This window comes from Amblyomma mixtum, chromosome 1, assembly GCF_055824585.1.
Source record: "Amblyomma mixtum isolate Tamu chromosome 1, ASM5582458v1, whole genome shotgun sequence".
NCBI lineage: Eukaryota > Metazoa > Arthropoda > Arachnida > Ixodida > Ixodidae > Amblyomma > Amblyomma mixtum.
Genome location: NC_143012.1, coordinates 310,490,863 through 310,518,799, shown reverse-complemented (window position 1 = coordinate 310,518,799; position 27,937 = coordinate 310,490,863). Strand labels below are relative to the sequence as shown.

At 45.0% G+C, this 27,937-nt stretch overlaps 2 protein-coding genes across 2 annotated transcripts; one reads left to right on the top strand and one right to left on the bottom strand.

The window, feature by feature from the left end:
- Positions 1 to 458: 458 nt before the first annotated feature.
- RnrL (Ribonucleoside diphosphate reductase large subunit) lies at positions 459 to 25,542 on the top strand. The gene is made up of 18 exons (XM_089566892.1): positions 459 to 614; positions 865 to 953; positions 1,760 to 1,937; positions 2,568 to 2,668; positions 2,756 to 2,815; positions 5,367 to 5,406; positions 7,141 to 7,303; positions 12,360 to 12,501; positions 12,575 to 12,658; positions 13,150 to 13,391; positions 14,243 to 14,444; positions 16,000 to 16,146; positions 19,305 to 19,526; positions 21,456 to 21,532; positions 21,638 to 21,773; positions 22,339 to 22,434; positions 23,617 to 23,802; positions 24,573 to 25,542. Exons 1-18 carry the CDS (start codon positions 596 to 598, stop codon positions 24,723 to 24,725), a joined length of 2,337 nt encoding a protein of 778 aa, XP_089423018.1. The 5' UTR covers positions 459 to 595; the 3' UTR covers positions 24,726 to 25,542.
- Positions 25,543 to 27,937, bottom strand: LOC149372417 (uncharacterized). Its single transcript, XM_089566893.1, has 8 exons — positions 27,789 to 27,937; positions 27,524 to 27,582; positions 27,416 to 27,460; positions 27,292 to 27,362; positions 27,121 to 27,223; positions 25,895 to 25,924; positions 25,678 to 25,830; positions 25,543 to 25,612 (listed from the first exon to the last, which is right to left on the bottom strand). The coding sequence occupies exons 1-8, from the start codon at positions 27,805 to 27,807 to the stop codon at positions 25,562 to 25,564; spliced, it is 531 nt and encodes a 176-aa protein (XP_089423019.1). The 5' UTR covers positions 27,808 to 27,937; the 3' UTR covers positions 25,543 to 25,561.

Sequence of the window (27,937 nt, the reverse complement as noted above, 5' to 3'; positions counted from 1 at the left end):
AGTACACGGGCATCTAGCATTTCGCTTCCATCGAAATGCGACCGCCACGGCCGGGGTCGAACCCACGTCTAACTTTGATTGCGATAAAACAACCTTCATAAAAGGCAGGCTAATTTTCTGTTTTATCAGCTATGAACATTTTTCCCAGAAAGGTGGCCTCATATAGCTTAATACTTAACCTACTCCTTTTTTCTTTTTATCACATATCTACCTGAACGATGAACGTTGTTGTCCTGTAGTTTCAAAACTAATATCGCCACAGCCCGCAACTGAAACCGAAACGCCGAAATCACCGCAATATTTACGGAAACAAAAATAGCTTCTGTGTGATTCCAGCACCTTTATTTTGCAGTAAACGACTGATCGACGCAAAACATAGCGCAATATGCGTTACATAAGTACCAGAAATTTGTAGTTGCGGGAACCACAAGAACTACGAGAACAGTTGAACAGCTGGATTATCGTACGGTGATTGGCCATCCTTGGCATCCTGCTCACGTGGTCTCTATTTGGCGCCGGAATTTCTGGCGCCAAAGCGCTTCTCTTTGTGTGCGGTACTTCGTCGTGCGTGTCCGGACAAGCAGAAGTGGGGAGGATGTTCGTGCTCAAAAGAGGTAAGCTCCCGAGTGACCTGTACCTGTACACAGCTCTGCCCTGGGTCCCTAGAACCCGGCGAGCGCTCATATCGGATTTGCGCAGCAGGCAGGTTGTGCTGTGCTCACGCTGGCGTGTCATCGGACCATTCAGTTGCCCTTTGAGCAAAGCGCAATGGTTGCAGGTGTAGATTATTTTGGCGTACATCTGACTTTTTTTTCCCCAGCACGAGATGTCTTACATTCATTTCTGTTTGTTTCTATATTTAAGATAGCCGTAAGGAGCCCGTACATTTCGATAAGATCACGTCGAGGATTCACAAGCTCTGCTATGGACTCAACATGGACTTCGTTGACCCCGTAAGTCTTTTTTCCCGTGGTTTAGGTTTCGCGTTGTGCTGTCTGCGTCCTAAAGTGAGATTCTAATTGGGGTTTCGATCAGCTTTGTCACTTGGGCCACATTGGCGGGTGTGATGCGGCGCCCGGAAGCACATTGAGGCACGCGCGCGAGCAGATTCCCGCTCCGTCACCTGAAGAACAAAAATTGAGGGCTCCGCTTCTGTGCAGATGTAGTACATGCTTTTCTTTTCTTCTCCGAGATGGTTTGGATGCTGAATCACCTCTGCCCGACCTTAATCAGAAGCCTAGACCCTTTGTTTGCTATTTTAAGATAGTGGTGCAACGGCGCCGGCACAGGAGGAAGTGTGTGCGTGTGTGAATGGGTGTCTCGGTGCGGGTACCATTCAAGGGCTTTCAGTGAAGGGAAGAAAAGAAACTCTGGCCCCGGCTAATTTGGGTGCGATTGTAAAATTTTATTTTATTCAGGTTCTATAGTTCAGTGCTAGTGGGTGTAGCAAGCACATATGGTGAAACGCGAACTTTGACTTAAGAAATGAGCAGTATCGATCATATTGCTTACAGAAAGAAAAAAAGATGGGCACTGTCAGTTACTTCAGAAGTGTTGTCTTCGTGTATTCATGTATTGTAATAGTTTTTCCCAATGTGAGGTACTTGCTGATAGATTACATCTAGGTTTTCCTTTATTTTCTCCTTGTTGATGTGGTTCCTGTGTCTGTATTGGGCTGCAGAATGGCATGATGTAAGCAAGCTTGCTGTTGCAGATTAACATACTCATGTTGTTTTGTGTACAAATATTTTTCCTGCAGTGCTCCATTGCTCAGAAGGTCATTAATGGGTTGTACCCCGGTGTTACCACTGTCGAACTGGACAATCTGGCTGCCGAAACAGCTGCTACGATGACCACAAAACATCCAGACTATGCCATTTTGGCTGCCAGAATTGCAGTTTCTAACCTGCATAAGGAGACAAAGAAAGTGTTCAGTGGTAAGAGCTCAGCTACTGTTAAGTTTATGATAGTCGACGAAGTTTAAGAGAGTTTCAACACTCTGATTCCATCTACACAGCAAAAAGTGGTTTCTTATTTGTTTACTAGTCAAATGTATTAAGTATTGATTTTATCTAACGAGTGCTTATGAAACATGTGAAGAATAAAATGTTTGAAAAAACTGGCATAAAGCAAGCTTTCTTTTAAAATTTTCATGGCCTTTTTTTTTTTTAAAGATTGTGCGCCTCCAGAAATGAAGTTTTTAAGATCTTTGTATGATATCATGCTGTTCTTCCTTTTCCTAATGTCAGGCTTGTGTGTCCACCCATGGATATAAACATTTTCACGACTCTCGGAGCAGTCAGTTATTTTGTGCTGTGGGGAGAACCTGAGGGAGCTTAATCCTTATCTCTTCTGTGTTCTACGAGCACAACTGAATGTCCAATATGGTGGCTCCCTTTGACCACTTTTTGAGAGAGTTTGGAAGCCTTGATTAAATTTCACACTGGTGCATAGTAGAACAGATAGGTATCCTTCTCTGTAGCTAGTTCTTTGTGTGTCGGTTTTTGTTTTCCTACTGAATAGTATATGGAGAAATGTTCAACAAGCAGAATTTTGAAATGTTCCAGAGGTTATTGAAGACCTCTACAACATGGTCAACGAGCGCACGAGGCTGAGATCACCTATGATCAGTGACAGTGTGTATAAGATCGTCATGGACAATGCTGAAGTGAGTGTGAGCTTCTGTACCTACCCTCCACAGGCTCTCCTTCCCTCTCTTTTGGTTCTCTAACAAGGTTCTCTGTATTGCCTGCAGGTTTTTAATTCTGCTATCATATATGACCGAGATTTCAGCTACAACTACTTTGGGTTCAAGGTGAGTTGAGTGGCTCATTTTTTCGCATTAGCCCATTAATTTTTGGCACTGCAGTTCATTGATGCTTGAAGAGCGATCCCACACAGCGTTTAGAGGTACAACTTGGTCTTAAGCATCTCTGAACCACTCTGGCTGAAAATGCGGCATTTGTGGGGCCTTATTCTTAAGACTTGTCTGGGTCTGCTGTAAAAAGTTATTGAAAAGACTCACTGCAGCTCAGTAGCATAAAAATATATATATGTATGAAGGGGTTTTGTGCTGCACAGGCAATTGACATCAGAATAACGGCCTGAGGGGCGAGTGTTTCCTTGCCAATATACCCCCACATTTTAACGCGATAGCGTTAGACTTCTGTTCGATGTGAATCCCAGCATCAATGGGACAATAATTCCCCATTGGTCGAAAGGGACTGTGATGTCACAGCCCTCGTAGCGAATCATGTTTTGTGTATTCATATCAGAGATCACAGGGTGGTGAGGTCTGACATCGCACCAGAAGTTCAAAGGGACATACAAGGAATCAAATTAAATTAATTGCACGATAAAACAAATTGGTTAATGAATGGGCAGTGGGGATCGAACTTGGGTCTCCTGTGTCGCAAAGCGAGTGCACTACCTCAAAGCCACATATGCACATATGTTCAGTAGCGATAAAGGGAGACAATGGAGTTGGAAAAGCACTGGATGTCAGGAGATATGATGGATGTGGAGAGGTTTCTTTGCTTCTGGCGCCGTGCACACTGTGCGCCTGCAAGAGAGCGGGATTTGAACGCGATAGCATGCGGGGATCCCTCTGCCTGAAACCCCTTTAATGAAACCCTTAGCAACCATTCATTGTCCGGCTTGGAGTGTGCAAAAAAATAATAAAAAAGTCGGACAATTAATGGTTGCTAAGGGTTTCATGCAGGGTGTTTCAGGCAGAGGAAGTCCCACACGCTATTACATTCAGACCTCATTGGGGTTACCAGTGCGTCCTCAAAGTTTTTCTTTGGTGAAGTTCCTGAGTAACGGGAATTGATATGGATCCCAGCTATGGCGGCCACATTGTGATGGAGGTAAAATGTACAAATTCCCTTAGGCTGTGTGATGTTAGCACGTATTCAAGAACCACTGGTGGTCTGAATTAATCCGGAGCCCTTCATTGTGGCGTCCCTCATGGCATGTCTCTTTGGGATGTTAAACCCCGCATGCCATACCTTACTTGCGATAAATTTGTATAGAGGTCGCAATGGCTGTAAGTTTGGGAACAAATTGTCAATTACCTCAGTATTGCCATAATAAGCTTGCTTAATGCCGTGTAGCCACATCTTGAGCCAACATGCCATCTATGCATTTATTGCTGTCTGCTACACTCTTGTTCGGATTGCGATTACTTGGCCTATGGGTCAATGAAACCATTGCACCTGAAATAGCTAGGTCTAGCCCATAAGCCAATCAACAGGTGCATACAAAACATGTTCGATAGCGAGCCTGTATGCGGAAATGAACCACCTTTGGAGAAAATAACCTCAAAGCACCGCTACTACTTTGTTACCGACTGTTGCTCTAGGAGAATATTCTGGAATAGATGCATTGCAGTCAGACCGTTGCTGAAGTGGTTTGAAGACATGCCATAAACTAGATTTACTGGATACACTGCCAGGTATTGCACAAAGACTCATCCGACTGCCTGCATAGTGCAACTTGCTTACAGTGTGTGATTCCTCTCTGTCGCAGTTGCACAGATAATATGCCCCGCAAAAATGTCTAGCATTGGAAAGGAAATATCAGAATTGCACCACATTTGAGAGATGCTTCAAAGGGCACTTCATGTTGGAAGTGCTCTACTACAGGAAAAGTTGAAGATAATAACAAATACTGCAATGTAAATCAATATTTATGGGCGTATGCTATGCTTCGCAGAAAACAAGGAGGTTAAAATCAGTATTATTTACTCTGACTCGCTGAGCATACTAGAAACACCACACCCCAGAAGTGCAGTCTAGCCACTTATAGGAGATATAACCATAATCTATGGTATAACAACCACCACACCACAAGGACAAATGATCAGATTATTTTGGGTCCCAAGTCACAATGGTAACAGCAGGAACAAAAGAGCTGACGTATGTGCAGCACGAGTCAAGAAAGTAAACATGCCTTATAAACATTGCATAACGAGATGTAGAAAGTATTTATATATCTGTCCAGGTTGTAAAAAATTATTCTGCACAAGCCACTGGTCTATTTCGGCTCAAGCACAGACCACAGGGTAGCTTATGATAGCCTGCATTTTTCGATAAGAATTTAAGCATCTGAACTTGCCTGAATTGTCCGGAATCAGCGGAAAACTGCAGTAGTCTGCGCAGAGAATTTTCCTCTACGATACCTACCCCAGCTCTGAGCAGTGATATTGGTTGCCGCGCAGTTCGTCGGATGGCGCAGCCTCTCAAATCGGCTATCCAGCTCGCCTTGATGAAAATTCTGCTGATGATGTGTGAAAATAATGTGTTCTGATATACTGTTATGGCTTTATGAGACGCTTTCTTGATGGTCTTGTGCAATTTTGACAGACACTGGAACGGTCATACCTGCTGAAAATAAATGGAAAAGGTAGGTGCCTACAAATAGTTTTGAGTTATTCATGCATGGCAGTTTTGTCGTATTTATGGATAACCTGGAGCAGTTCCAAAGTAGAATGTTTGGGTGCCACCGAGTCAGTGCTGTTAGTAACATGAATTCATTGAAGGTTTAACCTTTCAGCAAAAGTTGCTCCAAATCCATGTGCCTCATTTCTGTATTTAATCGTTTAATTTGCGCACTTTTTTCTTTAAATTGAACTTCTCAAAAGGGATGTGCAAATTATGCGAATATTTTGTGAATATGTTTAAAAAAACTACAAAGGTCATAACGCGCAATATATACTGTATGTTGCTGCCTATACGTCAACCTCGCACCCCTCGCCGGCAGAAAAAAAGTTTTGACTCCAAATATAAGATGGACGCCCTCTTCCATCCTGCCCCGTGTTATGTAGTTCCCCACAGGATGGTGCATGCGCAGCTCAATGCAATAAACGTGCAGCGATACAATCGCAAAGCCGGCAGTGGGAGGCAGATGAAGATAAAAGGTGATATAATGATGCCCTCGCGCGTGGCCCGGCTGGTCAAGGCTAGTGGCAAACTGAACAGTTTCGGATTCCGGTGCATCTTGGAGGTTACCGGAAGCTTGGTTTCGGAGCTGTGTTTGTGTGGGAAAGCGACTGCTGGCACAAGCGAGCTGGGTGAACAGCGCACAATTCGCCCCCCCCCCCCCCCCCCCCCCCCCCCCCCCCCCCCCCCCCCCCCCCCCGCCACTTGCACCTTTCGCAGCCACGCATGCTGACACGGCCATGCTGATCTTCCCAAGCATGCCTTGCGCGCACTTGCGTGCATGCTGGTGGTTTGCGCAGCAGGGAGCGTAGAATATGCGAATAAAGTGTTTTTCTTAGATATATATATATATAAAACCGGGTAATAAATCAGGGGTGCACAAATTACACGAGTATATATGGTTTACTTCAGCCTTGCTGCAAGTCTCTAGGTGAAGCCATACAGGGGCACCAAGTACAGTCGCGGGTAAAAAAGATTAGCACACATGACGGAACACCAGAGCGCCGGAATGACAACGCGTGGCGCTGCGGGTGGCGAAGAGGCTGATAACGAGAGTGCCGGGCCATTCCCATTCTACAGTATTAGGGGAGTTCAGCGGACTGCCACGGACAGCAAAATTACTGGCTAAAAGCAGCGCTATCATCTATTGTGGCCGCGAGTTCCTTTTGACAATCCATTGCGGACATAAAAAAAACAGTAATAAAAAGAGGCCATCTTTGCTCATGATAACCGAGCCAAAATAAATGCCGCAAGCACAGTCACGTAGGGTCGGCACTTCAACGCTCGGGCGGTGCATGCTTGATAAAGCTTACTTCATGCCGTCCCCCCCTACGCTGCAAAAATGGAAACGGCCCGTTAGGCAGGTCTGCGTACCGCAGTGCCGCGTGGTGAGATATACGAATTCTAATCGCCAAAGATCTGTACTAATATTTTTTGCTCGCGACTGTACTTTCTTGTTGTTCTGTGTGCATGCTAGCCAGTAGTGAATGTGATGAACAATGTAATTAGGCTGATATAGGTTGACCAATTGAAAGGTTCATGCTGTTGAAGACCGTAGTCAAAGTGCAGTCATCTATATTGTGCCATAGTATTATTATGTTCAGAACACTCCACAAGCAACTGGCCCATAACAGCTTGTATTGCTGACTGTGTTTTGTGAATCTCCTGCGAGTCCATTTGTTCTGACCTTATTCGGCAGTGGTTGAACGTCCACAGCACATGCTCATGCGAGTATCTGTTGGAATCCATGGTGAAGATTTGGAAGCTGCTCTTAATACATACAACCTCATGTCTGAGAAATGGTTCACACATGCATCTCCAACGCTGTTCAACTCTGGAACCCCACGACCACAACTTTCAAGGTATGGTTCAACCCTGAGGCTGCTTGAAGGAACTGCTGAAATGTTCTCGTCCTGTGTGCTTCTTCTCTTTTTTGTGTCTCGTCATTTGCACAGTTTTTAGGTTTATAGAATGTCATGCCAACTGGCCCCTCACCGCACTCTTCTGCGGAGATGTGGGTCACCATTGTTGGTACTATTTTACGACAGCTGCTATAGAGACTCTTGCAGAACTTGGCACACGTATGTGCTGCCATCAACTTGCATTTGAGTTGACATTGCTGTCCAGCACTATGCCAAGGACGGACAAGCTGTTGAGTGGTGGGGTGACAAATGTTGTAGTAAATGTGCGAACCAAGTTCTGTGCTGTTGAGTTGTAAGAACCAGTCACTAATACCATCAACACGTGCAGCAAAAATGAGCGGATCCTACACTTGAGTTGATAACTACCCATACCTGCGAACTCTCCCAAATTGTCCGGGAGTCTCCCGAATTTTGATTACATCTCCCGATTGTATGGACGCGACCTCAAATCTCCCGAAAAGTGGCCGCCACAGCCCAGTGTTTTTTTTTTTCTTCTAATTTTTCATATTCTTTTTTTGCACGCTATAGCTATAATCCTATAACGTCCTATAATATAACCATGCCTGAAAGCAGCGCGGGAGCACTCAGTCACCAGCATGCATATTGAATCGAGGTAGCGGCTGCCGGCACCACCACTAGTATTTCTAGGGACCGTACCACCACGAACGCGAGCAACCGACGGGCGCTGCCATATTGGATTTTCCAATTGGATTGTCTCAGGCTGGCTCGCGTATTTAGCAATCCAGTCGTTATATGATCGTGGGTGCACTAGCCGCGCTAGGCCTCAGTTGGCTTTTTCAGGTCGTCGAGTGAAGTGCGGAACGCTGAATTACTCTGTTTCCTCGAGAACGCCAAACTACTCTGTGTTTCCCCGAGTTGGAACGATCAATGGCGCTTTCGAAAGCCAAGAAGAAATACTTGCAAGTATTTTGGAAATCGTACACGACTGAGTTTCCGTACTTTGTCAGTTCGCGAGAAGGTGACAAGTATGGATTCTATACCACGTGCGCCTGTGAGGTGAGCGTTTTGCACGGCGGCAAGAACGACATCAAGGTACACATCGCTTCACAAAAGCATAAGAACTATGTTCGTGCTGCAGAAGTGCAGGGCGCCATCGGCAGTTTCCTTCAAAACAACGGTGAAGACAGTGTGCTCCGTGCAGAGTGCCTTTTCACGGGATTTCGTGTGGAATACAACCTGCCGCTAAGCGTGAGTGATCACGCGGGACCACTATTTCAGAAAATGTTCCCGAAATGTGACGACGCGAAGCAGTACGGATGCGGACGTACCAAAGCAAAAAAAAAAAAAAATCCCCTCCCCCCATTCCCCGCCGCGGCGGTCTCCCGAATTTTCATGTTGCTAGGTTGGCAGGTATGACTACCTGTCTACCACTACTTATTGTGACTCTATGTCTACACTAGCAGTCAATTTTCTTAGGCTCTGCAGCCGAGGCTAGGCCGAAAGGGAAGGAAGCGGGCCTTTGTCACCACGCTGTGTTACTGCACCAAGTAGTCTGGCCACTAAACAAGACGGATCACAATCTTTTAGCCACTTGCTGTACAAAAGCATTCTTCGCCCTCACCCGTCATACCTTGACCACCCTTTTATCTCCAGGTGCTTAATCCTGCAATTGCAAGGGGCGATCGGCACGTGCGAGAGGGATCATTTCTTTTATGTGAACCTGTTGGCCTCGTCCCTGTCGTCTTTGAGGCAATATTCTGCCACAAAATGCACTTGCTCTTCCATCCTTAAACCTTCAGGAGACAGAGGCCTGTCTCCTTTTCTGCCTTGCCTTTGCTGCATAGCCACAAAAAGTTTACTGCAAGTATAGACATTATGTTAGGCAAGGCTGTATTATGTGACTATATGGACTGTTTTATGAAGGGTTGTGATGTTGGTTCATTCACAGCGCCATTTCTAAAAACTTTGATCGGATGTCTGGTTCGGTTGGCTTGCCATGTCCAGTGTCTCAATGTGGCCCTCGTATGTTAAGCTGCAGCTCCAGGCTTTTCAATTTTTGTGGCATGCACATGTTGGTGCTCAAAGCTTGGTGTAGTTGTAAGTTTGCAAAAGTGGCAATTTACTTGAGTTTCTGGCTAGTCAGTGGAGCAGGTGCAGTCACCCGAGGGTGTAATATCGTCCTAGGCATTATTCTAGGTACTACTACTTATACTAATAGAGATGTGCTAGCCATAAAATTTCACCTCATTTGTGGGCTATGGCAAGGAGAGATCGTTTTTGCATTTTCAGTTACTTCTCTTTCCTCTGTAACCTGGTCTACAGTGACTTCAGTTCGTGTGATGAACTTAGCCAGTGTTTTCAAGCTGTCGTTTATTGTTGCTGCAGCATCGCTCCAGTGGTGATCTGTACAGTAAGATCTCAATATCCGGTTAACGGTTAATTCTAAATCCTAAGTAATTTATTGAATTTCTGCAGTTCCTTAAGTTGCAGTATAAATTTTACTGAATAATACAAGCTGGCAGCTTGCACCAGGGCGTTTAATTTGAAGACCTGGGAAGCTATGCAGGAACGTCCCAAGTTCACCTGAAAATGCAGCGCCGTGCCGCTTGATAGGCGTCCAAGTCCACATTAAGCAGCGCGATGCTTAACCTGACTCTTGAGTGCTTCATGCCGCTTCCCACGGACAGCGGTGACACTCCAACTTAGCACACGGCACAGTGATGTCATGCAGGCCAAAGCCACTCCTGCAGTTAGGCGCAATATGGCGGTGTTACAGAGGAGCAAGGCCAGAACAATGCCTCCTGAAGAATGTACCTGCAACGTCAGGGGCTGAGCAGTCAGCCATGTGGCGGCGCTGTAAGATGACCCTCAGTAGGGAGCTTCCACACAACCCTCAAGCAGATGACACACAATCTTTTGATGGCTGCCATTGTAACAAAAAAGAGCCCTCACTGAGTGCTCTTTATGAGTTTGTTTCTGTGGTTTGTTTAGCGAAAGCGTGTCATCAGTGATGCATCAAGGATTGCAATTGTAACGATTAGCGAGCGAAAATCAGCTCAACAAGTCGCTGTCATTTTACTCTACAAAATCCATGCCGGCTACAGCTCCAGGAAAGGTGGTTCAAGGTTATGCCCGATGCAGCGTGCTGCGAGGTTTCCAGGCGCATTGACTAAAGAGTTGCTGCAATTGTCCTCTTGGGCCGCCATGTTAGCTCAGCGGTTATGGCGCTTGGCTGATGACCCAAAAGACGCGCGTTCGGTTCCGGCCGCAGCGGTAAAATTTCAATGGAGGTGAAATTCTAGAGGCCCATGTATTGTGCGATGTCAGTGCACGCTAAAGAACCCCAGGTGGTCGAAATTTCCGGAGTTCTCCACTGCGGCATTCCTCTTAGCTTGAGTCACTTTAGGATGTTAAACCCCATCAATCAAACCTGTCATTTCACACTCTGCTCTTTGGATTACCATAAAAACCTGTTAATCAATTTTTTCTTGAACTGTTTGATGTCTTCACATACGTCGGAACTCAAAATTGCACCCCGCTATATACCAGGTAACTGTAGCATAGATGGCAATGAGGGAGCTGCTTGACTGTCTGTATCAGCTGCCTGCCAAAGCTCCATTGATATTGACAAAGCACCACACCAGGAGTGTAGACCACATTCTGTAGATCAGAAGCACAATCTACAGACAGCAGCAAGAAGAATGGAATAAGGAAACAACACTTTAGACAATAAAACCACAAAAAATAGAGAGGTATGCTACTGAAAGATGAGATATATTTATAGAAGTAGCACTGTGTAAGCACACGAGAGGGAACTCGTACACGACAGACATCTTTCAAGCAACATGCTAACACTGCATTCAAGATGTGGTGGCCGGTTTTGCTATCCATATCTATGCATGTCCATGATTAGAGGCAGAATAGAGGCGCTATTTTCTGGAGTTGCACGAAAATGCAATACCCAACCATCGCACCTCTCTTTATGACCAGATGTATCTTCTGGATAGCGTTTTAATTTGATTAAATTAACACATTATTTTTCACAGTACGCCATGATTCGTACTCATACTTCTATGCTGCACACACCTCTGTTGCTTTTGTTACGTACGTGTTTAGAAAACTCGACCCTTGTGTACCAGTAACTTCTATGGCTCTATAGCTGGAGATAGTCTTGTACCATAAGGATTCATTATCGTCATTATTATGTAGCGTTGCTTTCAGATAATTTGAAAGCCCATTTAGTTAAGCTATTTTACTTAGTCTGATGGGCTTTGAATTAAAGGTGCACTGAAGAGGATTCTGAACTTGTCTTTTTGCCGCGGGAACTCGATCTACACGTTCCTAGCATTCTTAGAAACTGCAACTTATTGCCCTGTATGGCCGATTTCCCTAATTAAATCGAATTAACGTCCGGCTCCCGCCCTTTTTTTTTTTTAATTCTGCCTCGTACGATGGGCGGAGTCGACCAACGCGTGAAGTTCCTTTCAGCCAGCTCCGTGGAGGCTTTGCTTTCGCTTTATTTTGTTTTTTTTTTAGGTTTCCATGAATAAATAGTTTCATTTGTAGATAATATAGCCGCAAAATAATCCCGCAGAAATAAAAATACGCGCGGACTATTTGCTACTACGGACTACTACGTATTACTCCGCTGATGGCAGAGTGGCAAGCCGCCACGGGACTGGGTGAAAGGCACCCCACGCACTGGTCGACTCCGCCCACCGTACGAGGCAGAATTAAAAAAAAAGGGCAGGAGCCGGCCGTTAATTCGATTTAATTTGGGAAATCGGCCATACAGGGCAATAAGTCGCAGTTTCTAAGAATGCTAGGAACGTGTAGATCGAGTTCCCGCGGCAAAAAGACAAGTTCAGATTCCTCTTCAGTGCACCTTTAATGAAGTTGTTCTGTATCTCATAGTATGGAATGCTAGCTGGTTGTTGTAAACTTCTGCTCCATGTTGATGCTTGAACTGGAAGAAGAAAGACAGGACAGAATTGAAGAGACTCTGACTCTGCTATGTTCTGGGCATGGGGCACAGTTGTTTCCTGCTGCAGATGAAAGAGGACAGCATTGAAGGCATATACGACACCCTGAAGCAGTGTGCACTCATCTCGAAGTCTGCTGGTGGCATAGGTGTCAATGTACACTGCATCCGAGCATCGGGGACCTACATTGCTGGTGTAAGTGTCCATTCTGTCTGTCTTTGACAACGGTGATGCATGTGCCTCACTTACAGTTTGCTGTGCTTTGCAGACTAATGGTACATCCAATGGGCTTGTACCAATGCTGCGTGTCTACAACAACACCGCAAGATATGTTGACCAGGGAGGCAACAAGGTTTGTAGACTGCTCTCTTTTCTTCATTAATGTTGTGGGCTTTTTATTTTTTTTTTCTGTGAAGTGCAGTGAATAGCTGTGTGTGTATATGTGCACGACTCAAGCGGCAGTGGGCACACTGTGCCAGGCCAATAGGCAAATGGGAGATGGGGGCGGGGGGCAAACTGTCCAAACTGGCACAAAGCATAAAGGAGATGATGTCTGTGCAATGGCTGTGGGCTTCAGCAACTGACAGGTGCCTTGCCAGGCATCATGCATACAGCTTGCTACGTTACCCAGCATTACTACTCTCCATCACTTTCTTTCTCTTCTTTCCCTTTAACCTAACATGTTGTAACAGGCCAGTGACTGCCAACCTCTCCACCCTTCTTAGCTTTCTCTCTTGGTTCTTGGTTTGGATCTTGCCTTTGGATTATAAGCTTGTCATGGATTACTCTCGATATCTATAACTGTATGTAAGAGATGTATTCATTTATTTGTCAATTTTTTAGAGGCCAGGAGCATTTGCGATCTACTTGGAGCCATGGCATGCAGACGTCTTTGATTTCCTTGAGCTGAAGAAAAACACAGGGAAAGAGGAGACTCGAGCCCGGGACTTGTTCTACGCCCTCTGGATTCCAGACCTGTTCATGAAGCGTGTGGAAGAAGATGGCACCTGGTCGCTCATGTGCCCCCATGAGTGCCCTGGTCTGCATGATCTTCATGGAGAGGAGTTTGAAAAGCTGTACACACAGTGAGTATCTGGTCCTTTAACATATTCGTTAGTGAAGGTGACAGATCACTGGTCTGAGATTTTTGTGTCATTCTTTTGCCCTTCATTGGGAGAGTTCTCTTCTGTTCCCTTGTCTCTCCATTATCATAAAGGGGTGGAGACACCATATTTAGCATGTTCATTCGTGTATGTGCGATAAATAATTGCAGTATTTATAATGACCGATTTTGGTTTCTGAGTGCATGGGTGTGCAGTGATGTCATGATTAGGGAATAGCAGTAACCCGGTCACATGAGCCCCAAAAGTTGTGACTACAGACTGCTGCGTCGTCTGCTCTCGTACACATGTTGCATACCGGCGCCTTTTTAAATGCCGGCAAAAATTGGTGAGGAATGCCAAGCAAGCAAAGGATGACACCGAGTTAACCAAGCGGCTCGCTTGGGCCGATCTCAGTCGGCATACTGCGTATGGCAACGCTGTCCGCTACAGCACGAGGTGACACTCACGACATATCATTCAGGAAAGGTGCCACATTTGCAGTGTAACAGTTGAGTTTGTATGGCATCAGTTTATGGGAGCTACTGTGGGACTGGATAACAACTGCATAACAGCAAAGAAAACTCAGCACCTGGGCACATAACTGCAGGGTTCCAATCTGTAGTGCAAGTAATGACAAACTCGAAGACAGTGAATAAAGCCAGCTGTTGGGAGCGTAGATGTGCAGACTTCTCACAGCTGTCCTCTTTCCTAAACTGCTGAGCAGAAAAATTGTGCAACCCTTTTTTTGTATTTGGTGCTGCTTTGTGATCAGAGTTTTTGTGCCATGCTAGGAAAAACTGCAAGGCCAGCTGCATTGCCTTCTCTGCATGCAGGTATGAGGCTGACAAGCGTTACCGGCGGCAGGTACGTGCACAGCACCTGTGGTCAGCCATCTTGGAGTCGCAGATCGAGACAGGCACACCGTACATGCTGTACAAGGACGCATGTAACCGCAAGTCCAACCAGAAGAACCTGGGCACCATCAAGTGCAGCAACCTCTGCACTGAGGTGGTTGAGTACACTTCTCCCGATGAGGTGCGTTTTTGCAATAGTCATTCAATCCTTATTTCAGCCGAAGGCGAATAATTGGGCCAGTGTTCAGTCTTGAAGAACACACGGAGACGAAGAGAAAGGACAAAAGTTGGAAAAGGGTGAGACAAACACAGTGCTGTTTGTCTTGCTCTTTTTTCAGCCTTCCTCCATCTGTGTTGTTCTCCTTTTTCAGCTTTGGCTGGACTACAAAGGAAACACTGCTGCAGTGTGGCCTTTTCATTTCTGTTTTTTTTTTTAAGTGCTTCCTGTTACTTCAGTCTGAGCTGGGGCTGCATTACTTTAAGGTTAGGATGTTCAGGCTTGCCAAGAGAACCAAGATGTGCCACTGGTCATTGTAACCATCTCTTCAGGTGGTGCCAACTTTAATTTGTCAGCCTAGTGGATTACTTTCATCAGAATAGGTCTTGCTTGCCCTCTAAACATGTGGTGATTCACTTATTTGCTGGACCTACTGTTAGTATTTTAGCTGAGTGCAGTAGAACAAGTTATCAATGTTGTACCGGCATATAGAAACAGGCTATAGTGTTGTATACCTTGGTGAAATCTGTTAGTTACATAGCTTAGGAAATTTATTTTTTTGACTGAGCCGTGACTAAACTGCATGCCACCAGTATTTGTGCATTGTATCGAGTGTATCATCTAGGATGTCGTATAGTTTTGAAAAATAGGTTGTTTAAGTTAGAAGAGCGTTTTTTTGTCATCGCATTGTCAACAGTGCAGTGCATCAGAATATAGCTAAGATGTGCTAACCAGTAGACTGCTTAACTAATATTGAGTAGTCAACCTTTTAACAATTACTGTTAGCCTCCAGAGTTGTACAGCTGTCCGTCACTAATATTCATATCAGTTTTTAGAATTTTGAAAATGCAGTTACCCTCGGCGCTGTCGCCTAATAAATTTTGGCATGGCTATTTCGACAAGTTACGTGCACTGGAGGGGTTGCTTTGCCCTGCATGGATTTCGAAAGTGCACGTATTTTGGCACACTGTAGGCAGAATTTGTTTGGCCACAGCACCGAGGGTAACAGGTAATAGTAGTTAAAAAGTGAACTATTCGTTAGTACTTAACCAACCTACTAGTTAGCACATCTTAGTTATATTCAGATGCGCTATACCATTGATAATGCTATGCCGAAAAAAAGTGCTCTTCTGAGTCAAAAAGCAATTTTTTTTAATTACAGAAAATCTTAAGTGAAAGACCCGTTATAATGCTACACAATATTTTGTGACAGGGCAGAGGGAAAGTTTAATCAGCTACTCAGTAGCCTTTACTGTTGAAAATTTCGGCCTTGGACAGACTGTGTGAGTTAACATGCCTGCGCTAGTTTGACTGGTCATGGGAGATCATCTGGAAGTACCAGACTTGGTGCCGGTGCCCTAGTGTGCTTTTTGATGGTCAGGTCACATTTGTTTATATACAACATGTTCATTGAAAATTAGGATGCTACAATTAAGTTTAGCTGTGTGTATGCCCATCTCTCTTCTGAGGAATCTGAAGAAAAGTGCATTTTGCACTCTTTTTTTTTTTCCCCCCTCAGGTGGCTGTGTGCAACTTAGCATCGATAGCCTTGAACCGGTTTGTTAAGGATGGCAGCTTCGACTTTCAGAAGTTGCGAGAGGTCAGCCAGGTGGTCACTCGTAATCTCAACCGCATCATTGATGTGAACTTCTATCCAATCCCTGAGGTGAGTTTTTACTTTCTTGTGTTCTTGCAGTTAAAGGGTTTGCTGAAAGGATGCTATGTGCCGTGACTTCAGTCGACTCTTTTTTTTCTAAACTGGAAGTTCAAAAGGGAGCAGTTAATTTTATTCATTTTGACTTTTTTTCGAGATGCAGTCTGTAGGTAATCCACTACACTAGACTGTAGTGTCCCACTGTTTAAAGCATTCGTGGGCTTCAGTAAACCTCTGTTCCATTTAATAATAGGTACCTTCTTTTTGACTGTTAGGCTACTTCGCATGTTGTATGCAAGTAACAAAGCACTAGACACGAGACAAAGGAAGAACAACACAGCACAAGGCGCTAAGCATGTTGGCCTTCTTTATTAGATGCAAAAAAAACAACGAGATGCAACACTACGCCTCCTTGCGTCAAACTGCTGCGGTCCTGTCTGTTAATGCTGCATCAACTCCTTGTTGATGTAGTCAGTGTAAAGTTTAGCCGTAAATGAGACATTTTTTGCCTACAAGTACTGGTGGTCTAAATTGAGATTGATATACTTTTTCACAGCACTACTGAGACTACCACTTCAGTCCAGTTATGGCTAGCAAAAGTTGCCACTGCTTCTGTCGTGGAACTGCTATGGCATGTGGGGGGCCACAGCTGAGCTCGGCTGCCTCTGGAGCATGGACTGCAAGCTGCTGGCAGTCCTGCTCAAGGAGATGCATAGCACCGGCCCTAATTTTCAGTGGTATTGCGCATGCACAACAGCCAACATCACACACACTTACTGCTCCAACCTCAACCAGACCATCGTTGAGTGTCAAACAGCCCTGGACTACCACGCTCAGTACGAGCTGCACTGTGCGAGCGCTCGGGTGGGCGCTAGCGCGATGTAGTTCATACTGTGTGCAATAGTACATCCTCAAGGCCATACTGCACTGCCAGTTCCACCCCCCCTCGCCACCATTACTTTTGGGACCAACGTGCAAGAAGTGGTAGCTACCCAGCTGTGTCTTGGACATAGCACCCTCATGGTGGCATCCATGTGCATGCACCAGATGGACCATTACCAACGTGGACGTCACCTGAATGCACCACCTGTGTACACTGTACCGCCATAACGCTGTTGTGTTATGGGAGTACAGAACTGACAAACTGTTGTCCACCTTGCAGTCCCTGTGCAGTCGTGGGAAGCTACGTGACATCTGGTGGAGGTGCTTATCTTCAATTCTGCTATGCCCCCCAAGATTGGACCCTGATGCACTGTCAACGCCCGTTGTGCTTCGCCAGCGTTGTGAACCACCGACTTTCCTTAGACAACCACACGAAGGTGTTGAAGACAAAACCGCTTACCTCCTGATTTTACCTGCAAGTCTTCGCGATGAAGTTCTGCAGGCTTTGCACGACGAGCCAACAGCTGGGCATCTGGGGTTTTCTCGCACCCTCTGCCGCATCCAAGACAAAGTATTGAAGGCTCGACTGTCTGCCGATGGCGCATGTTATGTGAACACCTGCCAAGATTATCAGTGAAGAAAAACGCCTCCCACCCGACCAGCAGGATTCAACCCCATCGAACCCCTGTCAAGGCCTTTCCAGCAGGCCGGCGTGGATCTGCTTGGCCCTTTCCCGAAGTCAGCATCTGGAAACAAGTGGATTATTGTAGCAACCGATTACCTGATGCACTACGCTGAGGCAAAAGCCATGCCTCATGGAGCAGCAGCAGAAGTAGCCAAATTTTTTGTGGAATGCATCCTTCTACGACACAGTGCCCTCGGAGTGCTCATTACAGACAGAGGAACGGCGTTCACGGTGGAGCTGACGCAATCCATCCTGCACAACAGTTAGAAAAGCCACCGGAGAATGACTGCATATCATCCGCAGACCAACAGTCTTACGGAGCGCTTGAACAAGACTATAGCAGACATGGTTGCCATGTTCGTAGACGCCAAACACAAAACTGGGGACGTCATATTGCCTTACATGGTCTTCGCCTACAGCACCGCGGTGCAAGAGGCCACACAGATGACACCTTTTATGCTCTTCTATGGCAGGGAGGCCACAACCATACTCGACGCCATGCCGCCCCATGTTACTGAAGAACATAAAGTCAACGTCGCCGCCTACCATCAGTGCACAGAAGCCCGATCTTGCTCGATAACAGATCGACAACAGCGTACCGATGCCTGACGCCACGCAGAATGCAAGCCAGGTAACCGTGCATGGGTGTAGATGCCCATTCGCCACTGTGGACTTCGTGAAAAGCTTCTGTGTCGCTACTTCGGCTCATACAAGATCATTTGTTGACTTGGAGAGCTTGACTACGAAGTGGCCCCTGACGAAGCGACATCACAGCGGCGCTGGGCACGCCCAGAAGTTGTACATGTGGTATGCCTAAAGCATTATTATGCTTACTAAAACACTGTTTGCATTTTCAGTGTTTATTTTTGCCCACTTTACATTGTAAATCATCAGGTTGGTGCCTCTTCAAAAGAAGGGTAGTTCTGCGAAGCATTTGTTATGTTTATTCGTTCCTGTTTAACGCCGCCGGCACGCGGCTTTATCGCTTTATTTGTGATGCAAGATGAGACCAGATTTTTCTCGAAGGATCGCAGCCAGGCTAAAGTGATTCTACATTGTTCCAGACTGTTGTGGTTATTTTGTGTGTCGTGTGTCGAAAGTTCGTTGTCAGCTTTAAATTGTGCACGGCCAAAAGCGGCGGGCATTCTATTCGACGACCACCGAGCACACTCGTTGCTACACCGCCACCGAGTCATTCAGTTTTTTGCAGGCACAAATCAGCCCTAATATAGAGTTTCGTTTGGAAGCCGTTTTCGCTGTCTTCCTGCTCACTGGACTACAGTCCATAACAATATTTAATTAAATGAATCTAAGTAAGCTACTACAAGCTCATTTTAGTAGAGTGTATCAGGGATATTGCAGCAGGTGGCATCAATTAGTGTGACATTTAGGAATTGAAAAGGTAGTAGTGAGTCATCTTTTATATGATGGTATATTAAATGAAGTATGGCGGGGGAGAGCTAGTTGCTGTGGGCTTGTGACTGTGATTCACACTCACTTCACTGCCCCCAAAGAGTAGCTCCTCAGATTGTGTCTGTACATGTTGGTGTGAACAATTTGTCTTTTGGGACTTTTAAATTTCTGCTTACATCTTCCTGCCCAGGCCGAGCGCTCCAACAAGAGGCATCGGCCCATTGGCATTGGTGTCCAGGGCCTTGCAGACTGCTTCATTTTGCTCCGCCTGCCATTTGACTCTGAGCCGGCAGTGCTACTCAACCAGCAGATTTTTGAGACCATCTACTATGGAGCTCTTGAAGCAAGCTGTGAGCTGGCCGAGAAGGATGGACCATATGAGACTTACAAAGGGTCACCGGTGTCTGAAGGGGTGTGTTTTCTCCTTTCTTTTTTTATTAGTTTTCTAAGTTGCACTGTTCTTGGCCATGTGTATAACCGTGCCATGCAAGGCACCCTGCTAAATATTTGATTCCTTCGATGTAGGGGTTGCAGTATTAACATACCGTAATTTCTGGACTATGGTCCACACCCGGTGTACAATCCACACAGAGGCAAATTTTGGCCTAAAATAAAAAGTTTTTTGCTTAGATAGTCCGCACCTGGTGTACAGACCACGGGGACGAATTTCGGCTGAAAATAAGTTTCTTAGATTGTCACCTTATGCTTCCGTGAAGCAGCCCAGATTTTCTTTAGGTGGCTTAGGGAAACAGTTGGCATCCGTGCACTTTTTTCATCGACATCAAATTCTTTCTCTCCTGCTTGGTTTGACTTGACTGCTTGTGCACGCTCCACTTCACTGAGCTCGAATGCTGCCAGGAAGGCTTTTCCTCTTTTTGTAGCCATCGCAACCGTTCCTCAAGAAACACTACGATGCCTCTGGCATTATTCGAGGTTTTTCGCATGTGCTCACAAATCCAAGCACCGAAAAGCATCCACTCTGAGTACTGCCAGCATTTGCTCGCATATTGAAGCTGATTGAATATCGAGGCGGATTTCGCTATGTGATTTAGCATGGTAAAATAACGCAGCTGGGCTCTATGTTCTTTTTACTTTGACAGCCACGCTAAGCTTCTTCTCGTATGATAAACAGTCTTAAAAAATTGTCATGTATAGTCCGCACTACGCCAAATTTAAGCTTTTAAACATGTATAGTTCGGAAAACACTAAGTACAATATTTCAAAACTAGGTTATTTGAAGGTTTTTGGAGATATACTATGCAGAATCTACCGCATTGTTGGAGTACAGTGTGTGTGCCTCTGAACAGATCTGTTATCAGCTATAGTAATGGCCTCCAAGATTCTTAATGCAGGCAAATGCCATGGTTGTTGTACACTGCTACCCATCTCTGAGTAATGCTCCATTTCCATTTTCGGTTTGCATGCTTATATGCCCTGTGGATTGGCTAGTTTCAGGTGGTACTTCAGTCTTTGTCACGCTGCTACGCTAGCTTTCCTCATTTTTTATACAGTAGGGATACTCGTGCACATTTTTTTTCCCCCTTTTTCTTACGAGCTTTAGACAACATGTTTGGTTACAGTGCGGAAAATGCAGCAGTACGTAGCATTCACACTGTGCTTACAGCCAGGCCTAAAGGTGTGCCTAATTAGGCAACTGAGCAGTCCAAATGTCTGGAAATTCAGCACTTCAAACAGCACTTGCTTCACTGAACCCTTCATATCACCATTATGCAGACATTAGGAAGCTTTCTTACAGGGGAGATGTGTGCATGTTTGGCAGACGTTGAAACTGAAATTTGCCGAATGGTGATGACAGTGCCTGTGCAAGTTGTCTGCCTGAGCTTCTTCCGCAGCAGGAGTTAAATTTTAAAAATTGACAGCAGCTTCAAAGTACTATGCACAATTGCTCTCACTCTTTCTGTTCTGCTTCCTTTGAGGACAGTTCAAATATTTTCTGTGCTCTGAGAGAATTTGAATTGGTTCTACTGTGCATTGCGTTTCATGAGGTATTAGTAGTGGTTTATTATTACAAAAATACAAAAAAAAAGGAAGAAAAGACATTGCCAGCCTAGGCAAGTGCTGTCTGATATCTTGAGTACTGAGCTGTGGCCAGCGGAAATAAAGGGACAGGGAGAGGATAGCAAGGAGAAGTACAGAGGGGAGCGGTAGCGAAAAAGGACAGGGTAGAGCTTTATATAATATTTACAATATTTACAAATATATATACTAAATGGTGAGCACACTAGTTATTTGCAGTTTTACCATGGGTAAAACACATTGTTGGGTTAGTTTACAAACACTGTTTTTGTCTAAATTACGATGTCTGATTCTTACTGTCCAGATCCTTCAGTATGACATGTGGAATGTCACCCCAACAAACCTGTGGGACTGGGCAGCACTGAAAGAAAGGATTGCAAAGTAAGTGTCTGTAGTATTCTAAACCTTTCGTGTTGCCTTATTGGCTTGTCACTGTGGGCGTGTTTCCGTGTGCCTGGTGGTGTAACCCTCTCACGTCTGTTTCAGGCATGGCATCAGGAACAGCCTGCTGCTTGCACCCATGCCCACTGCTTCCACAGCACAGATTTTGGGGAACAATGAGTCCATAGAGGCTTACACAAGTAACATCTACACAAGGCGTGTCCTCTCTGGAGAGTTTCAGGTGTGTCATCGTTTTTTTTTTTTTATCATTTTGCACTTGACAATGTTCAAGGCCACAGTACACATAGCGTACTAAGGCCTCTCTATGTGAGAACTGCTTTTGTGGTCTGTGCATAAAAATTTTGCCTGTGCTCAGGTACAAAGATGTGCAAAGACCATATTGTCACTGTAGTTTCTGGTGTACCATATATGGCCTGTAACTTAAAACTTCCACAGCTCACATAGGCTCCAAAGAAAACTTGGAAAGCAGTTGTGATGTATGCCCCTTGAAGAGGTGTTAGCAACCCATCTTATGTGAGAGGTCTATAATAAAAAGTTTAAAGCATTCATTTAACTCTGCAGGCTCTAATAAATCTTGCCCTTCATTTCTTTCGCAGTTGTTCACTGGAGTTATTAAATTTGCAGTAAAACTTAATTGTATGGATGTGAAGTAGAGGCTAATGTAGGCTAGGTCTACAAGTTGGTTGCTTGCTGCTTTCATTCCAACAACATATTAAAAATATACATACGTATTTTGAGCGTGTCATGCATGTAGCATAATGAAGTCAATGACTTGGTATGCACAGGTTGTCAATCACCATCTCCTCAAAGACCTGACGGACAGGGGATTGTGGAACGAAACGCTGAAAAACGACCTAATTGCCAACAACGGCTCTGTTCAGGTTTGTATGCTCCTTCTGTGCGCCGTACGCTTGAATGCCCTATTTAAACAAATATAACCAGAGGTTTATTTCCTTAGGTCATCGGTTTCAGAACACATCTTGCATTATATTCGAGACCAGGGTATGAATAGCCTAGCAAGGGTGTATCAAACCCAGATATTTGGAATATTGGATACATCAAGCACACAGGTTATTCCCTTGGAAATTCTGCGCAAAAGTATAGGAAAGTTGCCGCCGCGGTGGCTCATTGGTTATGGTGCTCGGCTGCTGACCCGAAAGACGCGGGTTCGATCCCGGCTGCGGCGGTTGAATTTCTTTGGAGGAGAAATTCTAGAGGCCCATGTACTGTGTGATGTCAGTGCACGTTAAAGAACCCCAGGTGGTCGAAATTTCCGGAGCCCTCCACTACGGCGTCTCTCATAGCCTTAGTCGCTTTGGGACGTTAAACCCCATAAAACCAAAACCAACCATAGGAAAGTCGTGTGGTATATCCAACATTAACTTCGCCGGCCAGTCGGTATATCAAACTGCACGCTGCACCCCTGTGAGTGGCACTTCGCCTAACGGGGATGTTAATGACTTTCTGTGTAAGGAGACGCATCCACTGAAGAGGCCTTGGCCACCTGCTGGCAGCACTAGAACTGTGAAACTGCGTAACGAGGTGAACGTGGGGTATTCTTGAGGGCATTTTGTACTAGTTTTCCAAGCCATGTCACTGTCATGTGTTGAAGCCAACCTACCTAAAGCATAGCGGTGGCCCTCACCTCGCGTGTTTCGCTGCGCAAAGCATTGCGGAAACTAACTGTACCTTAATTTTAATGACCAAGTATTCTATCTATAGTACACTGATAGCAGGATTAGGCAGTCTTAATAATAGGCAGTGGCTAGTTCCAAAGCACCATCCGCTGCAGCCTCGATGCACGCCCATGCAGCCAATTTCATCCAGAGTTCACAGCACATAGTGTGCATGCAGTCTCTTGGTTGACACACTCATCACGATTTCACTTGCTGCTACTGAGCCCCTTCCACTCATCAGTGATGTCATGGGTCATCCCCAAATGCCATAGAGTTACGAGTTGATCAGTCGGAATTAGAAGATTTAACACTTTGTTTAAATAACGATGAGAGGAGGAAATGCCACAAATTGTTTGTGCATTATGCATGCCTTGGACACCTGTACAGAACCTGGACATCCCTGACGACCTGAAGGCACTTTACCGCACTGTGTGGGAGATCCCACAAAAGAATGTGCTGAAAATGGCTGCTGACCGGGGAGCATTCATCGACCAGAGCCAGTCGCTGAATGTGCACATTGCCCAGCCCAACTATGCCAAGCTCACAAGCATGCATTTCTATGGTTGGAAATTGGTGAGTACCACTTCTTTTCACTTGTGTTGATCACAGCAAGTTGGTAACATCTGCGACGTATTGCAGCACGAATTCGTATGGCTCCTGTTACTCTCCACTAACAACAGACTTATGATTATAGTAAGCGTGAAGTTGGCAATTTGCATTTACTCATTTGTACTTGTACCCACCACGGTGGCTCAGTGGCTTTTGGCTACTGGTCCCAAGGTCGCAGGTTCGATCTCGTTTGCGGTGGCCATATTTCGATGGAGGCAAAATACAAAAAATGGCCGTATGCTGGTGTAAATTAATCTGGAGGCCTCTGCTGTGGCGTCCCTTATAGCCCATGTGTCAATTCGGAACAATAAATTGTTTTGTACTTGTTACATAAAAGATAGCACACTAAAGGCATGGTTCATTGCTCATCTGGATACTTGAAGAAAACTGCAATTTGAAATTGCTACTTGCAACAATATCATTTATATGCTGTTGTCCTGAAGTGGTTATGCCTTTGCAGGTAAAGTTATGATTGCAGCTGAGAATCTTGTGTCTACTCCGATTTAATAAAATACATTGTCATGCCTGCAAGCTGTTTGTAATTCGTGGGATCCGTTTGTCATAACTTCGTAGCTGTTTCTAGCGATAGAGCATGTATGTCGGACGCACTGCAATGTTATTCTCACCACTTCTGTTACTGCCACAATGCCAAGCGCTCGGTCATATTGCACATTGTCTACTTGTCAATATGCAGAGCTTGATCTTTCTAATGTACCTCTCTTATATTTTTTCAGGGTCTGAAGACTGGCATGTACTACTTGAGAACAAAGCCAGCAGCCAATGCCATCCAGTTTACAGTTGACAAAACTGCACTCAAAAAGAAGCAATTGGACGGCATTGCATGCTCGCTGAAGAATAAGGACGACTGCCTCATGTGTAGTGCATGATTCAAGCAGCAGTGCTAAGGCTGTGCATTCTTGCTCTGTCTCACTCTTCCTGTTCCATAGAGGCATTTCCCGAGAAACAATTTTTTTTAATTGCATTCAGCACCTTATGCATTGTGATGTTTCCATACATGTTCTTAGTGAGTATTCATTTAGCAAGGTCTTTCTTTGTGTGTTTCAGTCAAATGTTTGGTCTGACAGTGTACCGTCGTCCCATTTACTTTTTAAGATTTCAAAGTACTTGTACATTTGTTCCTTTGCAGTGCCTTTTTTAAGGCGGTTGCAGGTAAAGAACGAAGCCGTTGTCGTTATAACACTTGCTTTTTTGAGGTTATCTTTGTTTTCCTTGTGTGTGCACACATATCTCAACCTCTGCATTTTTCTCGCATTTGACACACTTGACGATTGACATGGTTGACGACTGCCCATTTTACAAGGCAGACAAGCGGCACAATATTGAAGCCTAGTATTTGTGCATGTTATAAGTATTTATGCCGGATTCTGTGGTTTTAGTTTTTACTTTGCTTATGCACCAACCTCTGCAGGAGAGGCAATTTTAAACGAGTACAGACGGTGCATACAGTGATGCCCAAACAAGATGCACCGTGCGGGTCTTGCTACAACACTGTCAACTTATCACTGCCTGCATGTGTTGCAGCTGTCCAGAATGCTTCTTGCACCATCAACACCAAAGCTTCTTGTGGTTTGTTACTATTCAGGGTTTTAAGTTGTCTGCTCTTGGCTATTTTGTCCTGTAATGTGCTGAGCATTTTCATCTTTGACGTTCATCATGTGAACAGTAAAAATATTTTGCACACCATTGTCAGAGGAATGTTTATTTACATAGTTGACATGATTCCATGGAGTTCTTGCATTGTTGATGCAAACTTCTGCAAAAGAACAGGTGCATGCAGTGGAAGTTTTGAAGCTTAACGATCTTCCATGTAAATGTTACCTGGAATTCTGGAACTGTAAGTTCAATAGTATGGCGAGTCTGGTTGCTGGCAGAGTCTTCCACTGTTAGTTGCAGCATGATGAATGGAGAGTTCAAGTTCTTGCACAGGTCTGACATGGCTGCAACGCCTATTTTCCATTCAACATTTACCAGCTGAAATTGCACACAAAATGAGCCAATGGTGCAGACAATCATAGCCGGCTTGTTTGTGATTTACCTTTCCCAAAGGACCAACTTGTTTTTCAACCTGGGGGAGAGGCAAAGAAATGATCAAAGTCCGTAAGGACTCTTAATTTCAGTTCAGACATCGGGGACTTTTTCACCAAAAATTCTATTTTGCATGAGAAACGGACACTCGGGCAATGAGAAATTTATTGTTGGATATTTAAGTGACGATACAACGCTGTACTACTGGGGACAGTAGCGGATATGTGCATAAATTTCGATTGCACGGTTTTTAATGTGCATTAAAATGGTATACCGAAAGAGTTGTACTTCAACCCCCCCAAAATTCAAACACCACAACCGTAGGCTAACAATCTAAATGCCATGCCATCGCAATGGGTGCTTATGTGGAGAACCTGCAGTTGATAAGAGAAATTTTAAATCTGCCTTAGCAAGGCTTGGCTACAAAGCCAGGGCAACACAGTGAGCCTTGAACCTGTGCCACCTCTATATTTCTGCTCGTAGAGGGAAAACCTCACACGCAAAAGAACTGGTCTATGCCAACTTGTAAAATTCACACTGAATTTGCAAGCCTGCTATTGCGCTTCCGAAGTTGGCAACATTCATAAGGCATTTGTAAAAGAAACAAAAAAAGCAGTCTCTAGTATTGGCAGTAGGCCAGCAGTGCTGACAAGGACTGTGTGCACAAGAAGGTAATCGAATCGGTCATGCAGCAAGTAGGAGGAAAAAGTGGTAAAACCCGAATTTCACTTTGGGTTCTCTACCAACTGAGCTACAGCGGCAGTTGTCCAACTTCTGCTTTTGGGGGTATTCGTGTTACATGTAACCTAACGTTGAGAGTTACCAGCACCAACATCATCCATAGTGGCGGACATAGCTTGCAAGCGTCGCTTGAAACGTGATCAAACGAAGAGTGCGGAATCTGTGCAATAACAGTCTTGCGCTACCTATGGCATCAAGACTGCCAGAACCAAGGCCCTCGTTAAGCTAAGCAGCCAAGGGAAGGGAAATGAGGGGGCTCGTTATGACATATATATGAAGGAAGCCAACAGTCTTGAGGCACAAATTAGTGCCTCTGATCCTCGGGGGAAATGTCATTACAGCACCTTTATGTGAACACTACCGCATTTCTGTGTATGGTTACATGCAAGCGAAAAAACGCATATGTCGGAGGGGGAGGCACAAACTGCACCATGGGGAATACATGCTTGAAAGATTACTATTGGTATGGAGAGGTTGGAAATGAAATAACCGTACGTTTGAAGTTGCCACCGACTGCAAGAGGATCATGACTTCCGAGTCCAAGCGCAGGTCTTCCAACAAGGAAGTAGCAGCAGCTTCTCTTAGGTATCTCAGCGCCCTTTTCATAGGAAAAAGGAGAAACATATGTCAGTGAAAATACTGCGAATTTTTCTTTACTTCACTTACGAGACCAAACACTTAGACGCTTCGTATGCAGCTTGTAGGTCTTCAGGAAGTGCGCCACATGACTTTGCTTTCTGCAAAAACATTTATTTGAGATTTTTATGACCGCACGCATATTCCAAATTACCTCTTCAATACTGAGCGCAGAATCTGGACGCAGACACGACCGGATCTGCAAACAAACAAACAAAAAAAAATCAAGACGGGGTACGTTCACAGACTATCGCAATCTTACCAGCGCTTTCTGAACGTCGACTGGATACCTTTTGATCACTTCAGCTGCAGCCGAAATACCTGTGTGAAAGCACCGCTGAACCGTTTACAAGCACAGGTAACGTACGAAACCCTGCCCAAGCACAAACCACGGATCAAATCACGCCCACCGCTCGCTCATCTTGCCGTTCTCAGGCGGCCCTAAATAAATTGGATGTGCCCCCTAATCTATTTTGTGCTCATATACTCTTCGCATTTTTATCGCAAATAAATAACATTTGCCTTACCTTTTGCAGCTTGAGCCATACTTTCCGTAGTGAAAGCTTTGTGAACAAACACTCAAGCGAAAGCTATGGGCCTGCTATGGCTATGGCATCTCTATGGAGGCTGCCATGACACTTACTCCGTGTGGACAAATAACTGTGGGCAGATGTAT

Coding starts and splice junctions, on each gene's coding strand:
- RnrL (XM_089566892.1), top strand. Junction 16,147..19,304: donor ACTTCTATCCAATCCCTGAG/GTGAGTTTTTAC, acceptor CTTCCTGCCCAG/GCCGAGCGCTCCAACAAGAG. Junction 22,435..23,616: donor CCAACAACGGCTCTGTTCAG/GTTTGTATGCTC, acceptor ACACCTGTACAG/AACCTGGACATCCCTGACGA.
- LOC149372417 (XM_089566893.1), bottom strand. Junction 27,461..27,523: donor TCGACGTTCAGAAAGCGCTG/GTAAGATTGCGA, acceptor GTTTGTTTGCAG/ATCCGGTCGTGTCTGCGTCC. Junction 27,224..27,291: donor GCGTCTAAGTGTTTGGTCTC/GTAAGTGAAGTA, acceptor TCCTATGAAAAG/GGCGCTGAGATACCTAAGAG.